Here is a 16,974-nt window from a genome sequence, read left to right as displayed (position 1 = left end):
TATGAAAGGAAGGTCAGGTGACAGAGCGATTGCATTCTACCCCTATGAAAGGAAGGTCAGGTGACAGAGCGATTGCATTCTACCCCTATGAGAGGAAGGTCAGGTGACAGAGTGATTGCATTCTACCCCTATGAAAGGAAGGTCAGGTGACAGAGCGATTGCATTCTACCCCTATGAAAGGAAGGTCAGGTGACAGAGCGATTGCATTCTACCCCTATGAAAGGTCAGGTGTAAGAGCAATTGTTGCTGTTGAAGAATCTGACCCACCTCTGTTCTCCTCCTGATCCCTCCACATCTTCCCCTTCAATGCTCGACTCCAGCTGCCGATGGGCTCTCCGGATCTCAGCTTGTCCAGGGCGTCCTGCAAGACTGGTTTCAGCCATGGAGGTCCATACCTTCTGGGCAGGGCTGGAGGCAGTGCCGGCCACTGCTCCTTCTGAGGCACCTCCTGATTTGCCCTCCCGAAGGGCAGGAAGGAGAAACGCTGGAGGCCAGAAGGAGATCCCAAGGCTGTGTGAGGTGCCCCCTCTCTGTGGGGTGAGGCCCTCCCAGCGACGGTGCTGTCTCCTACAAAGCCTGTGTGCAGGAACAGTAGACTTCCAGCCATGAGGTAAACCGTAATGAAGGTGAAGAATCGTAATGGCTTCCTGTGGAAGCAGCGATGTATCTTGATCGCTAGTCTGGCCATTCCCAACACATAACTTTCCTTTAGTGCGTCGTAACGTCAGGGCAGCGACGTGTAAAAATACAGATCTTTCAGACAAGCTTTCCAAACAGAGAAAGTGTACAAAATATTTTGTAATCCAGGGCTAGCGCAGCCATGCGTTTGTCCTGGTGCTCTGCATCGACTTTCTCCCAACCTTGTGCTTCATCTGTTTTGTGTCTCCTTTCAGTGTCGGTAGAGAGTCACCAAACGAGCTTCCTATACCTTTAGGCCAATCGCTTACAATGTCAGTATTACTGTCGTCAAACTCAGGAAGTTAATTGTATCCCTCCATCAATAAGGGACAGACCTGACCCAAATCCTTCCTCACCATAACCTGTCTCCACTCATCACACACTTTAACCCACCTAACCCAATGTGCCTGGAGGTGGTTAATTGTACCCCTCCATCAGTAAGGGACAGACCTGACCCAAATCCTTCCTCACCTTATCCTGCCTTCACCCCTCAGCCACCCCCAACAATGGTCCGCCTGGAGAAGGTTATCCAGTTGGCCACATTTCTATCCACTGAGATAGTGATTGGTTGAGCAGGCTGTAATTTTATATTCCACTCGTCGGCTGTCTTAACAAAGTTTCCTGAAATCTGTTCCCTGTTTAAATTCTTCGGAAACCCTGAGGCGGACTACTGACTGAGGAAGTTTATCTGGTAAATAAAGAGAGTAGAGATGGATTGAAAGCAGATGAATGGACACGTGTCTCAGTTTCCCTTTGAATGGCAGACACAGCATTCTCGTGGGCATCTTTTCTACCCTGTGGAGTTTATACCTCTGGACCCATCTCCATCACCCTCTTTGCCCAAACTGCCCTTCCATTGCCCATCCCCTTCCTTTCATACAAACAAAGCTTGTTTAGATCACTCGGGGGTGGGGAGGGGAGATCAGGGGTAAGAAGCAGCAAGTCTGAGACAGTTTCTCTGCAGCAGCTCGACCCTCATTCCACCAGGATTCACCTCTGCAAGAGAACAAAACAATGGTTTATTATTGTCACACGTAACCAGAAGCAGAGGAAAATACCCCAATACCCCATCCAGATCATACCACACTGAAGTACATTGTAACAAGAGGCAGAGGAAAATACCCCATCCAGATCATACCACACTGAAGTACATTGTAACCAGAGGCAGAGGAAGGCAATTCCAGTAAAAATTACTGCCAGTCATGCCGAATTTGACTGAAAATATACAACAGCATCAGGAACAAACCACACCGTCCCTCAGGTCTGCTCCCCTCTTCAGTGAGATCAGGACCGATTCTGTGCCTCATGTCCTTGACCCTGCCCAATCCCGGATGTGAACAGTCACCTTTCTCCATCTGGGAGATATTCCCTGGAAGTCAAGTTGGATTGCCTTCATCTGCAGTTGACTCAGTAAGAGATGAGGAACTGCAGTGTGCTTGATGTTGCTGAAACGTGGCTCCAAGACAACATTCCATGCGCCATCAATCTTCAAGCCTTGCCACTCGGGGACTTGTGTTAAGAACCTTTTGTCATTCTATGTGCTATTGAACCTATATTTACTGTGCACTGTGTGTGACTGTATGCTCTGCGTCTTGCACCACAACCACGGAGGAACACAGTTTCGTTTAGCTGTATACATGTGTATGGTTAAATAACAATAAACTTGAACCTGATTCAACGACTCTGCCACCTTTGCTCTCTGGGGTGGCAATTCCAGAGAGTCTCAATACAGTGGAGAGCATTCTGATTGGTGGAGCCTCCAACGCACAGGATTGCAACAGGCTGCAAAGGGTTGTTGAATCAGCCAGCACAATCACAGGCGTGAGCCTCCCCACCATCTTCAGAAGTCAGTGCCTCGAGATGGAGGCATCCATCACTAAGGACCATCACCATCCGTGATGTGCCCTTTTCTTGTTACTAACATCAGGCTGAAGACCCAATCTCAAAGCTTAAGGAACAGGTTCATTGCCTCTGCCATCAGATTTCTGAATGGTCCATGAACTGATGAGTAATACCTCATTATTCCTTTTTTTAATAAGTAACTAGTGTGGCAAAAAGCATTTAAGAGGTGGGTTTTGAGGCTGTCATCAATAGGCGATGCCTCAAAAAGATGGCATCCATCATCATCATTAAGGACCCTCCCCATCTAAGACATGCCCAGTCCTCGTTACTACCATCAGGGAGGAAGATTAGCCCTGTCTGCCCGAAGCCTGAAGACCCACACTCAATGATTCAGGAACGACTTTCTCCCCTCAACAATCTGATTTCTGAACAGCCCATGAACCCAAGAACACTGCCTTGTTATTCCTTTTTTTTTGCACTATTTATTTTTATGAGTTTTCTCTGACACAAAGCCTCAAATTTCACATCTTTTATGTGGTGGATAATGAGCCTGATACTGTGGTTCTTGCAGGAAATGCACTGCACTGCTGTGCTTAGAGCTTCGAAAGACATCAGAATGAGGGTCAGCACAACAGCGGCAGTTTTTGTAACACTGATCCACAGCACTTTGAGAGAGACAGGGAATGTAGTTTCATTGCTACCGGAATCACACAGTGCCAGATTGGGTTAGCTCCACAAAACAACACCACAGATTAAACTCTCGCCGTGCAGGTCCCTCAGAAACTCTCCCATGGTCTTCTCACAGTCCCTCGGGCTGAAGTGGTTTAATTATGTTACTGCATTTCACTTGGGTTCAACATTCAGCCGACCCTCAAATAACAAAAACAGGGTCTTTTAGCATTACATCTTTAGTTTCTATATACATATGCACTCAGTAGCCACTCAATGAGGTACACGTGTTCACCTGCTCGTTAATGCAAATATCTAATCAGCCAATCATGCGGCAGCAACTCAATACATAAAATCATAAAGACAATCATAAAAGTTGTTGTTCAGACTAAATATGGTCTGTTTGGGGAATGGGGAAGAAATGGGATTTGAGTGATTTTGACCGTGGAATGATTGCTGGTGGTTTGAGTATCTCAGAAACTGCTGATCTCCTGGGATTTTCATGCACAGCAGCCTATAGATCAGGGTTCCCAACCCTTTTTATGCCATGGACCCGTAGCAATAACTGAGGGGTCCATGGACCAGGTTGGGAAACCCTGCTCTAGAGTTGACAGAGAATGGTGCAAAAAAAACATCCAATGAGCAGCAGTTTTGTGGTGAAAATGCCTTGTTAATGTGAGAGAGGTCGGAGGAGAATGGCCAGATGGGTTCAAGCTGACAGGTAGGCCACAGTAACTCAAATAACCACACGTTACGACAGTGGTGTGCAGAAGAGCATCTCTGAACACACAACACGTCGAACCATGAAGGGGATGGGCTGCAGCAACAGAAAACCACTCTGGATTTCACTCCTGTAACTAATTAAGTGGCCACTGAATGTATATTTCTTGTTGCGATTTACAGTATATTTTACATATTGCACTGTACTGCTGCCTCAAAAAAATTGCACAAAATATGTCCGTGATAATAAACCTGATTTTGATTCTGAACATATTTCACCAGACATATAAATAAGAGAGAGAACTTCTGATTAAAACTATATTTCTTTCCAAAATCCCTTCATGTCACCCGAGGGAAAGAAACTGAGGATTCAAGTTATATTTTATTTATCTTTCACAGTGGCTTTCTGAAAATAACTATTGCTGTGGTTAACAGGATATTTCTTCATCGGCCCTTGTCCAGATGTTGGATTTCATCCAGGTTACTATCTCACAGCAGGCATTGTACCCTGGAGAGTTTCTTTGTAGTTATAAAGATCAAATAGCTGTGATTCCTCAGGAAACCTGTTACATTATTCAACTGGACGTATCTCTCTGTCGACTGTGTGTACCTGCCTTGGTTCAGTGACACTAATGCCATCAGCAAATATAATCCATCAAAGAGCAAAAAACACAGATACTGAGAATCTAAAATAAACACAGAAATTCGCAACAGATCAGTCAGCGCCTGTGGAGAGGGAAACCGAGCTGGTGTTTCATTACAGGTTAAAGGAAATAAGTTCCCCGCCCACACACACACTAACAACCCAAGAGATGATCTCTTTTCATTACAACCACCATCCAATGAACACCAGCTCAGAATTTTCACTCTCTTTTAACTGTTCTTCAAAATCTGTCACCCGTGAAAATCCTAAAAACTGTTGGTGTCAGAAATGCTAAACTGAAAGACACGGGATCTGTGAAACGGGACACTGTAAACATTTTAGATCGAGGACCCTTCACCGCATCCTACCACCCTCATGTGGTTTGCTCTTCACCAATTACTAAACCTGGATCTTTTAACCCTTTAAGGTTAAATCGGGGGTTGCTGGACAACGAGGCCTGAAGGGCTGGAACACTGATCTCAATAAATAAACACAATCTTGCTTCTCCACAGTCCTGATCTATTTTCCTGAGCCTAATGAGGATGCCTCCCACATCTCATGTTCCCCTCTCACTTGCCTGGTCCCTAGGGTTTCAATGCTTAATTTTCAACCACAAGACTCACCTGGGAACAAAAGAATGCTTTAATTTTCACGATCGATCTCCGAGGCAGCAAGACACAAGTGGGATTCTTGGTCATTTTGCACTGACAGGGCCATACGTGGCTCTCATCACCAACACCATTCGACTGCGGGTCCTGTGTGTCGTCACCAATTAACTCAACTCTGAAAACTCACACTCGCTCCTCAATCACACTTTATTTACTTTGCACAGGGAGAACAACATGCCCGTAACCATACTGCTCTGAAGACTAAACAGAGAAATGGCATTTTTATACAGAATTGACTAGCAATTACGGATATTGATCATCTGGTAAACTGTATGTTTGAATTCTTACTTGGAAGATCAATTGTCGTTCACAATACAAGTGTTAAAAATCAGTAGAAACTACAAGTCAACAACTGATGCTACATTAAAGTTCATAAATTGTCCCCAAGCTGGTGAGTGTGCCCCTTGCATCCTTACCTCGTCTCTGTAAGCCAAATGGCTCCAGTTTGCTGCTGTAAAAAGGGAAGCTATACTCTTCAAAGACATATTTCTCACCTGGGCTGTCTGCACTCTATCTGCAACCTACCTACCTTGCTTGGACATTAGTCAAATCAAGTCAAGTTTATTGTAATTTTGACCATAAACTGTTGGTACAGTGCACAGTAAAAATGAAACAATATTCCTCCAGGACCCTGGTGTTACTTGAAACAACACAAAACTACACTAGGTTATGTGAGACAGCACAAGGCTGCGCTAGACTACATAAAACAACATAACCCTTTACTTAACCTTTGCCTTGCCATGACTTCCACAAGTGTGGGATTGGAGGTGATGAACTAATTGGAAATTGGTAATTGGTAATTGGAAACCAAAAATCAAGGATAAAGGGCTGTTGCAAACATGCAGAACCTTAGTTGGAGTTGAAGACATTCTTGGAGAGTTCTGCTCAACTCATTACAGGAAGGATGGGTGCAGAGGAGATCTACCAGGATGCCGCCTGGATTAGAGAATCTGCCTTATGAGGAAAGGTGAGGAAGCACGGGCTTTTCTCTTCGGAGTGACAGAGGATGACAGGTGACTTGATGGAGGTGTACAAGGTTATGAGAGACATAGATAGAGTGGACAGTCAGCACCTCCCACCCCCCCCCTACAGAACAACTACCAATACCAGAAGATATCCTTTAATGGTGAGAGGAGGTAAGTTTAGAGGAGATGTGAATGGTATTTCTTTTCACACAAGAGAATGGTGGGTGCGTGGAGCACGTTGCTGGGGATGGTTGTAGAGGCTGGTACAATACGGATTTATAAGAGATCCATAGGTAGGTGTGTAGATAATGGAGGGTTACAGGCTGTGTAGAAGGGAAGGGTTAGATTCACTGCAGAGTCGGTTTAGGTTGGTTGGCACATCATGGGCCAAGGGGTCTGTACTGAACTGTACTGTTCTATGATATAATTGAATTAAATCCTGCCAAAGATAGGTCTATAATTATTACTATTTACAATTTTGATTTAGTTGTGTTTTATCAAAAACAAAATTTGATGCATTTCACTGTTTACCGCATTTAACAGAAAGTTCCTACGCACTCAAACTAAAGCAAGGCAGTGAAAACGTTAAGCTCTATCTACTACTATCACCGCACCAGCTCGTTTGTGTTGAGCCAATGAATAAACATTCGAAGATCTGTTGATTGTTATTACATGAGATGGTGCAATCCCAACATTTCAATCATTCCTAGTTTTGGCTTGGACACTAAGGGATTCTGAGACCTTGGGACAGAACAGGACAATAAATCTGAGCTGACACATTAAATATTTTGGTCCAAGGTTAGCTGGGCCAACCAGTTCAATACAGCGAGACTATATTGTGCATTGTTATTGTTTTTCCCCTGTGCTACGTCCATGTCCTTTAGTTTGTAATGATCAGTATGGATAACATGCAAAGCCAAGACTCTCACTGTCGCTCAGAATGTGTGACAATAGTAAATCAATTATCAGTTCATGTTGCAATTCAGTATGTTATACAACGGACATAGTTCCATCAACTATGCATAGAATTAGAAGTCTTTGAGCTCGGCTGGGGATTGTATTTACAGAACGTGAGCATCACTGGCAAGACCACTATTTACTGCCCATCCTGAGAATTTGGCAGTGGGCTACCTTCTTGAGTCTGAGTGTTCAAGTTGCTCCTACTGTGCCGTCAGAGAGGGAGCTCCAGGATCTGAACCCAGCGATGATGAAAGAGCTGCGATATATTTCCACATCAGAGCTGATTTTCAGGGATGTGCTTGAAACAAGAATTACTCCAGTGTGAATGATGTCTGGCTTGTTTCAGCTCCTTCCATAATTTATGAAAGACCAGAGAAAAATTCCATTAATACTAATGTACGTTTGGTTATGAATCACAGCTAAGGAAGTTAAATGAAGTGGAAGGTTTTTGCAGAACAGCCAGCTCCAAGCAAAAGCCTGCAGTCAGACGGCCACTCATTTTAATTTGTCTGTAGGACACATACTGCTCAGCATTTAACACCTAACACGGCTGGAAATTCTATGTCAGTGTGTGGCCGGGGAAGTCAGTTTCCAGTGCACAGACATCAGCCAGTCTTCCCTTTAGCAACACAAAGTGGATGAAGTAACAGGCTGTATATCTTTACTGGTCTGAATCTTCATTCAACGATATCATAGTTGATCCAGATATTGTCCACTTTCCTGCCTGTTTCCAATATCCCAAAACATTTCACTCATCCCCACTTTAAATGACTGGACAACAACAGACCTCTGCACTGGAGAATCCCGAAAAGCTTCAGCCCTCCTCGTGTCGATTTCCCCTCATCTCAGTGCTGATCCGTTATCCTGGCAATATCTCCTGGTTCTTTACACTCCAGGGGACGGGAATGCAGAACTCGAGGCTGGTGAATGTGACAGGAATCAACACTCAGAAGCACAAAGGGTTGCAGCACAGAAGGAGGCTATTCAGCCCACTGAGTCAATGCTGTCTATTGTCAAGTGTCCACTCTCCTACCCACTTCCCACAGCTCTACAAATTCTACAAATGCCACAATTAAATCTACCTCCACCGGCAGTGTATTCTGGATTATAACCAATACAGATCCTAAGCAATCACCGACACGGAACATTGAATATAGAACATTAAACACAGAACGTGGAACAGTACAACACACTACTGGCCCTTTGGCCCACAATGTGTGAACACATAAACTACTCCAAGACCAATCGAACCCATCCCTCCACTTTTCTTTCATCCATGTGCCTATCCGAGATTCTCTTCACTGTCCCTCATGCATGTCTCCAGCACCACCCGACAGCTCATTCCACACACCTTCCACTCTCTGTACAAAAACAAAGACAAAAAGTTGCTTTTCATTGCTTAACCAATGACAGTCATCTTGGACCTCTGGTCCTTAACTGTGCATAGAGTCACAGGGTCATAGAACAGTACAGCACAGAAACAGGCCCTTTGGCCCATCTAGTCCATGCCAAACTATTATTCTGCCTAGTCCCACAGACCTGCATTTGGATCATAGCCCTCCATATCCCTACATCCAGTTACTTATACAAACTTGGCTGAAATCGAACCTTCATCCTCCACTTCTGCTGGCAGTTCATTCCACACTTCCACTACCCTCTGAGTGAAGAAGTTCCCCCTCAGGTTCGCCATTAACATTTCACTTTTCATCCGCAATTCATGAGCTGTAGATGTACTCACTCAACCTCAGTGGAAAAAGACTCTATGCATTTACTCTGTTACAACCCCTCATCATTTTATATAGCTCCATCAAATCTCCCCTCATTCTCCTACACTCTGCAGAAGAAAGTCCTAACCTATTCAACATATCTCTCAGCTGCTGAGAACAGTTTCTCTCTGCCTACTTTTTGAAGCTTTCATGATTTTAAATAACTCTATCAGATTCACTTGCGATGGCATCTGTTGCAGAGAGATCTGTTGCCTCATCTCTGGGGTTTCCATCCTTCTTCTGCTATTCCTAAACCAGGGAGCATTTTATTACAATAACGTCTGTTCTTTATTGGTCCATCCATGTAACCATTTGCACCTCCACCTCACTACGTCCTGTTTCTACATCTGCTTCACCACGAACCAGCATCTCCTTCCCACTGTAGTTGCTGCCCGACCAGACGAGTGTTTCTCACAGTTCTTTTTAAAAAATGTTCTGAAAGGTTTCACAAGGAAGCAAGTTGCACCACCTCAGTTAGAGTATTTTAATTAACTAAATGGTGTTGTCACCAGGAAACCCATCCCTTAACTACCCAAAAGCCAACCTAGTTCTCCAATGTATTGAGGGGAAGGAAATTTGCCTTCCTTATCTAGAGCAACAAATAATCTGCTGGAGGAACTCAGCCAGTCGAGCAGCATCTGTGGGGGAAGAGGAAATGGCAGCTTTTCAGGTCAGTTCAACCCAACTGGAGACAATCAATCAATCTCAATCTCCCTCTCCCTCCCTCTAAAGATGCTGCTCAACCTGTTGAGCTCCTCCAGCAGATTGCCTGCAGTCTTCTGTGTCTACTTTTCTAATTCATTTTTGTCGGATGCTACACCAGAGTACAGGCAGTCCCCGGGTTATGTACGAGTTCCGTTCCTGAGTCTGTATTTAAGTCAGATTTGTACGTACGTCGGAACAAGTACATCTGGTATTATTTAGTGTCAGTCAGACGTTTGTCTTAGTATATAGTATTTATTTTACCTTTCTATGCATATGAAACACTTAAACGTATGTATTCCAACAATTAAACCACTGCGTTGCTTAGTAATAATTGTAGCTTTCATCGGGGCAGGGCCTTTCACATGCTCCATTATTCTCACTTTATCCGTTATCCTTTAAAATTGTTCGGATCGTTGACCGACTGTAGCCTAACGCTTTTCTAATGACCAATGGCATTTCACCTCTTTCCAAACGCTTTATTATTTCCACTTTATTTTCAATTGTGATTGCTTCCCGCCAATGGAACAGAAACACTGCGGGCATTGGGTCCCGACCTCCACCGGCTCCTGAGGTCCGCGGGGTCTTAAGGACCACCACACACCGTCAACAGAACAGAAACACTGCGGGCAGTGGGTCCCGAGGTCCACTGGGTCCTAACGACCACCGCACTGAGACAGGCTGAATGGGACAAGTGGGGGCTGTGCTGGGTTTGCTTATTTGTTCATCCACAATATTCCGCATGGGAATTTAAACTGGAGGTGGCAGTGTTTTTTTTAAGAAGGTCGAGTTGCGAGCTCAATACCAACCCGGTATGGATGGTATGGGAGTCACTGGATCGACATCAACCAGGCACAGAAACATCTGTTCTCCAGCCCGGGGCTGATCTCACTGCGCCACCAGCCAACCGGAATGGTGTGGGGGGGGGGGGGTGTCAGGGTGAATCTTACTAAGAAAATTTTAAGCCAAATACAAAGTTAAACACTCAACACAGTGTCAGCGGCAACGACTTAAAATGGCGGACAGCGTTCTCCTTCCTCGGTTCGTAAGTACGAGTTGTCCGTAAGTCGGACATTCATAACTCGGCGACTACCTGTATAATAAACTTTACAATGAACAGATTACATTCAAAGGAAACACAAGAAATAAAATAAGTTTAAAAACAAGTCAGGAAAACAGAACCAGGTGAGACAGATGTCAATTTAGTTGGTAGCTGGTTCATTATTGTCACACATACCAAAGTAGAATGGAAAGATTTTGTTTGTGTGCCATCCAGACAGATCATTCTGTACAAAAATACATTCAGTGGCCATTTTATTAGGTACACCTGCTCATTAATGTAAATATCTTATCAGCCAATCATATGGCAGCAACTCAATGTATAAAAGCATGCAGACATGGCCAAGAGGGTCAGTTGTTGTTCAGACCAAACATCAGAATGGGGAAGAAATGTAATCCCAGTGATTTCAACCATGGAATGATTGTTGATGCCACGTGGGGTGGTTTGAGTATCTCAGACACTGATCTCCAGGGATTTTCGTGCACGGCATGAAAATCTAGAGTTGACAGAGAATGGAGCGAGAAACAAAACAAATCAGTGAGCGCCGGTCTTGTGGGCATAAACGCCTCTTTAGTGGGAGAAGTCAAGCAGTAACTCAAGTAACCACGCGTTACAACAGTGGTGTGCAGAAGAGCATCTCTGAATGGACAACACGTCAGATATTGAAGTGGATGGGCGACAGCAGCAAGAGACTCAGTGGCCACTTCATTAGGTAAAGAAGGTGCTAACAGCATGGCAATTGAGTGCATCTAGAGATGGTACAAAATGGGAGGAAAAAAGCAGAATACAGTCCACCCTCCTTATCCGCAGATTCAACTAACCACGGATCTGGAAAACCCGGAAGTTCTCTCTCCAGCACTCGTTGTTTGAGCATATACAGATTACTTTTTCTTGCCATTTTCCCGAAACAATACAGTATAACAGCTATTTACATAGCATTTACTTTGGATTAGGTATTGTAGGTAATCTAGAGATGATTTAAAAGTACAGGCAGTCCCCAGGTTATGAGTTCTCTTCCTGAGTCCATCTTTAAGTCGGATTTGAAGTCGGAACAGGTACATCCGGTATTATGTAGCCTCAGTTAGTAAAATGTTTGTCTTAGTATATAGTATATATTTTACTTTTCTATGCATATAAAAACACTTAAGAAACATACTTATTTCAATAATTAAACCACTGTGTTGCTTAGTAATAATTGTAGCTTTCATCGAGGCAGGGCCTTTCACATGCTCCATTCTGATCGTTGACTGGCTGTAGTCTAACACTTTTCCAATGACAGTTGACCTTTCACCTCTTTCCGATGCTTTATCACTTCCATTTTATTTTCAATCGTGATCATTTTTGTGAACAGAAATACTGCGTACTCAGAGCTCTGCCGCCAGATCCTAACGTCCACCGCACTGAGACACATTAAATAAGGTCTGGGGTTCCGCTGGGTCTTAAAGACCACCGCATTGAGATAGGTTAAATACGGGACTTGAGCATCCGTGTTTTTTGGTATCCGCGGGGGTCCTGGAACCAATCCCCCGCGGATAAGGAGGGCCAACCATACAGTGTTAGAGAAAGAGTGCACTGCAGGAAGACATCACAATTTCCAAATGACAGGATAACAGAATTTCAGAGTTACTGTATCTTTTTACCTGTTCTATTAAATGCAACCTCTCAGAATAGATAAACAATGTGTACAATGTCCTGTGTATGTTACTCAAAATGGGTTTTTTTGGTTTGTTAAGAGTAGGAATGCTTCTTTGTCTGATAAGTGTTTCTCTCGCAGTTGTTTTGCTTTATACTTGCTGATATGGTAATTGTATTCATTTGTTAACCAACGGGGAATGTTATTTTGTCTTGTGAGGTTGGGAACTTGGGGGAGGGGTTTTTCGCGGGCTTTTGGGGAGGCGCGGGAGGAAGACGTCAAGAAGGTGGACATGCGCTGCACTGCTCGGAAGACCACTGGGCGTGGTCCTAGGTGCGAAGACGTGGAGGTCGGAGGCCAGCGACGAGGGGTCGGATGGTTGATGGTTGAGCTCCAGCGATGTGCACTAAACTGACTGAACTTTGATAAGTTGGTGCCCTTTTGTTTTTTTCCCTTGCATATATATTGTATTGCCTAATACTCTGTTAATTTTAGTAAACTCTTTAAAGTGTATTTCATAACGGTATTTGTTGTGGGTTTGATACTGTGGGCGGGCGCGAGGCATAAACTCAATTCTCACAGCACCTGCGTGTACGGGAGGTGGTGATGGTGTGTGGCTGGATCACCTTTTCCCCTAGACATATACCAGCCTGTTGGGCAAGTGTTACAAATGTACTGGTGGAACTTAGCATCTTTAGGAGGGAAGGAACTGTCAATGTTTTGAATTGAAAAAAAGAACTGCTTGCATTCACCAGGGACACAAAACAGAAGTTTTATAATTGCTTGAGCAAAGACGTGCAGCAGACAACTTCATTCTAATCTGAGTTCTGTGGGAACTGTGTTCTGGATATAATTCGCTGAACACAGCTCAGCAGAACTTACAAATTCATTAATATTAAAGCCTTATTTTCATCAAACGCCAATCAAATACAATCCTCCCGTGTTCTGATCTATGATAACTTCACAACAATCTACTACCTCTCGAGTCTACAGAGGTTCAGAATGTCATCGAAAACTTTGGCAAACTTCTACAGATATGTGATGGGAAGTGTGCTCTCTGGCTGCATTTTGGTATTTGCGGTATGGGAACACCAATGCCTTTGAACAGAAAATTCTACAAAAGATAGTGGATTTGGCCCAGTACATCATGGGTAAAACCCTTCCAACCGTTGAGAATATCAACATGAAATGTTACCGTAGGAAAGCAGCATCCATCATCAGAGATCCTCACCCACCCAGGCCGTGCTCTTTCCTCACTGCTGCCATCAGGTAGAAGGTACAAGTGCCTCAGGACTCGCATCACCAGGTTCAACAACAGTTACTAGCCCTCAACCATCAGGCTCTTGAACAAAAAAGGATATAACTACACTCATTTCAGGACTTTGTTATTTTGTTATGTCATGCTTGTTATTTATTGCTGTTTATATCTACATTTGTATGGTTTGTTTACAGTTTACGGTTACTGGTATATAGATTTGCTAAGTATGTGTGCAAAATAAGAATCTCAGAATTGTATGTGGTAACATGTCTATACTCTGATAATAAATTTTACTTGGAATTTTTAACAATTGATATTGTGAACCTCAGGAAAAGTTTTGCCTGTAGCAGAGTTTTTAGCTTTTACTCCTTCCCCTCCCCTAGCTTCTTATTTTGGCATCTTCCCCTTCCTGACGAAGGGTCTCAGGCTGAAACGCTGACTGTTTACTCCCCTCCGTGGATGCGGCCTGGCCTGCTGAGCTCCCCCTGCATTTTGTGTGTGTTAATCAGGGAAGGTCACAGGGAGGAAAGACACAATGGGCCAAAAGACCTGTTTCCCTGCTACATCTCTCGACTATAGAATGTCAGAGCAGACTCGATGGGCCGAATGTCCCACCTCTGCTCCTATGTCTTATGCTCTTATGACTCCTTCTCCAACTGTACTTAAGTTTAGATGTCTGGAACAACAGAAACCTAAACACAAATAACTGCAGAAAAAGCAAAATAGGTTCTTGTTAAGTAAATCAATGGAGAGAATTTGAAACTTTTTTCTGATGGACAGGAAGCCAATACCGGGAAGACATGACTGTAGTCTAAAACACTCTGTATACATAATGTATTCTTCAGAAATTGCTTCAGAATTTTTGCACAGTCAGATATCTGGACATAAAAAGGCAAAATTTAAATCAATTGTTATGGAATCGTTACTCAAGCACAAGACATCAAAACCTGTTAAAAGCTTGGGGAATATGTTGGCGCTTATAATCAATTACACGTTTTTTCAAGGTCATCACTTAATTTAAATGTAAGATGTCAAGAGGAATTCATGATTGAAGGTGTTGGAATAATTTGATAACATGCAATGATTGTGCGGGGAGATGGACTCAAACCAGCATTGTAATTGAGTCAGGACTGAAGATTCATTTTTGAAGTCGGGTTTGTAAGTTCTCAGGTCATATTCCCCAAAGACTCTCCACACAAAGAACATGCACATCCTTACTCTTCAATAGGACCAAGAAAGTTCAAAGTAAATTCATTATCAAAGTACGTACGGTGTACGTCACCATACACTGAGATTCGGTTTCTTGCTGGCATTCAAGGTAGAACCGAGTCAATGAAAAACTACACAACAAACAACCAATGTGCAAAAGACAAACTGTGAAAATACAGTAAAAAGCAAATGATAATAATATAGTAAAAAATAATTCTGAGAACAGGAATTGTTGACTCCTTGAAAGTGAGTCTGTAGGTTGTGGGATCATTTCAGTGTTGAGTGAAGTTATCCACAATGGTTCAGGTGCCTGATGGTTGGGAGGTAATTAACTGTTTCTGAACCTGGTGCGGTGGGATCTAAGGATCTTGCACCTCTTCCCTGTATCAGATAAGATGAACACTTGACCTCATTACGATCTTGCACCTTATTACCTGCCTGCACCTCACTTTCTCTGTAACCATTACACTTTATTCTATACTATCATTGTTTTTGATAACCTACTGACATGAAAATCAGTTTCTCTAATTCTGGAAATTTCTCACCCTCCCATTTCGCTCCTGTTCGGTTCCCCATTCTGGCTCTCTTCATACTTGTTTTCTTCTCCTCGCCTGCCCATCATCTCTCTCTAGTTCCCCCCCCCCCCACCACCCACAATTTCCCTTTCTCCTATGGTCCACTGTCCTCTCCTATCAGATTCCTTCTTCTTCAGCCCTATCACCTCCCAGCTTCTTACTTCATTTCCCCTCCCCCATCTCTCCACCTTCCCCCTCAGCTGCTCTCACCCATCATCTGCCAGTTTGTCTCCTTCCCTGCCTCCACCTTCTTATTCCGGCTTCCTCCCCCTTCCTTTCCAGTCCTGATGAAGGGGCTCATTCTGAAAAGTCAAGTGTTTATTTACTCCATAAAGGCTGCCTGCCCTACTGAATTCCTCCAGCATTTTGTGTGTGTAGCTCACAATTCTCTGCAACTCCAGAATATCTAGTGTTTTTGCCTTTTCTACCTTAATGTACTCTGTAATGATTTGATCTGTATGAACAGCATGCAAGACAATCTTTTCACTGTATCTCAGTACATGTGCCAATAATAAACCAATTCCAAGTCCAAAGCTGCATTGTTAGGATTGACATTGAGGTGACAAGGTAAGGGAGAGGCATCTTCTCGCTGAGTCCTCCTGAGTCAAAGCATCAATAGACCACAGGCAATAGGTGCAGGAGTAGGCCATTCGGCCCTTTGAGCCAGCACCACCGTTCGATGTGATCATGGTTGATCATCCACTATCAGTACCACGTTCCTGCCTTCTCCCCATATCCCTTCACTCCACTATCTTTAAGAGCTCTATCTAACTCTTTCTTGAAAGCATCCAGAGAATTGGCCTCCACTGCCTTCCGAGGCAGAGCATTCCACAGATCCACAACTCTGGGTGAAAAAGTTTTTGCTCATCTCTGTTCTAAATGGCCTACCCCTTATTCTTAAACTGTGGCCTCTGGTTCTGGACTCACCCATCAGGAAAAACATGTTTCCTGCATCAGCGCGTCCAATCCCTTAATAATCTTATATGTTTCAATCAGATCCCCTCTCATCCTTCTAAATTCCAGTGTATACAAGCCCAGTCTCTCCAATCTTTCAACATATAACAGTCCTGCCATCCTGGAATTAACCTTATGAACCTACGCTGCACTCCCTCAATAGCAAGAATGTCCTTCCTCAAATTTGGAGACCAAAACTGAAGATAATACTCCAGGTGTGGTCTCACCAGGGCCCTGTACAACTGCAGAAGGACCTCTTTACTCCTATACTCAACTCCCCTTGTTATGAAGGCCAACATGCCATTAGATTTCTTCATTACCTGCTGTACCTGCATGCTTATTTTCAGTGATTGATGAGCAAGGACACCTATATCTTGTTGTACTTCCCTTTTCCTAATTTGACACAATTCAGATAGTAATCTGCCTTCCTGTTCTTGCCACCAAAGTGGATAACCTCACATTAAACTGCATTTGCCATGCATCTGCCCACTCACCCAACCTGTCCAAATCACCCTGCATTCTCCTAACATCCTCCTCATATTTCACACTACTACCCAGCTTTGTGTCATCTGCAAATTTGCTAATGTTACTTTTAATCCTTTCATCTAAATCATTAATGTATTTTGTAGATAGCTGTGGTCCCAGCACTAAACCTTGCAGTACACCACTAGT

The 16,974-nt window shown here is 43.7% G+C and overlaps 1 protein-coding gene across 5 annotated transcripts in view; it reads right to left on the bottom strand.

Annotated features, from left to right (window-relative positions):
* The window catches only part of LOC132401189 (sialate:O-sulfotransferase 2-like), a 764,445-nt gene that overhangs the window by 620,652 nt on the left and 126,819 nt on the right, over positions 1-16,974 (bottom strand). For all 5 annotated transcript variants that reach the window (XR_009514518.1, XR_009514517.1, XM_059983172.1 and 2 more), the window contains one exon: positions 268-1,674. Coding sequence is in view for 3 of the 5 variants with exons in the window: in XM_059983172.1 (XP_059839155.1) it covers positions 268-688 (421 nt within the window). In the remaining 2 variants the exon portion in view is untranslated. The remainder of the gene's footprint in view (positions 1-267; positions 1,675-16,974) is intronic.

Source organism: Hypanus sabinus, chromosome 10, assembly GCF_030144855.1.
Source record: "Hypanus sabinus isolate sHypSab1 chromosome 10, sHypSab1.hap1, whole genome shotgun sequence".
NCBI classification, from domain to species: domain Eukaryota; kingdom Metazoa; phylum Chordata; class Chondrichthyes; order Myliobatiformes; family Dasyatidae; genus Hypanus; species Hypanus sabinus.
Note: the sequence above shows the minus strand (reverse complement) of the source record. Positions and strands in the feature narration are given on the sequence as shown.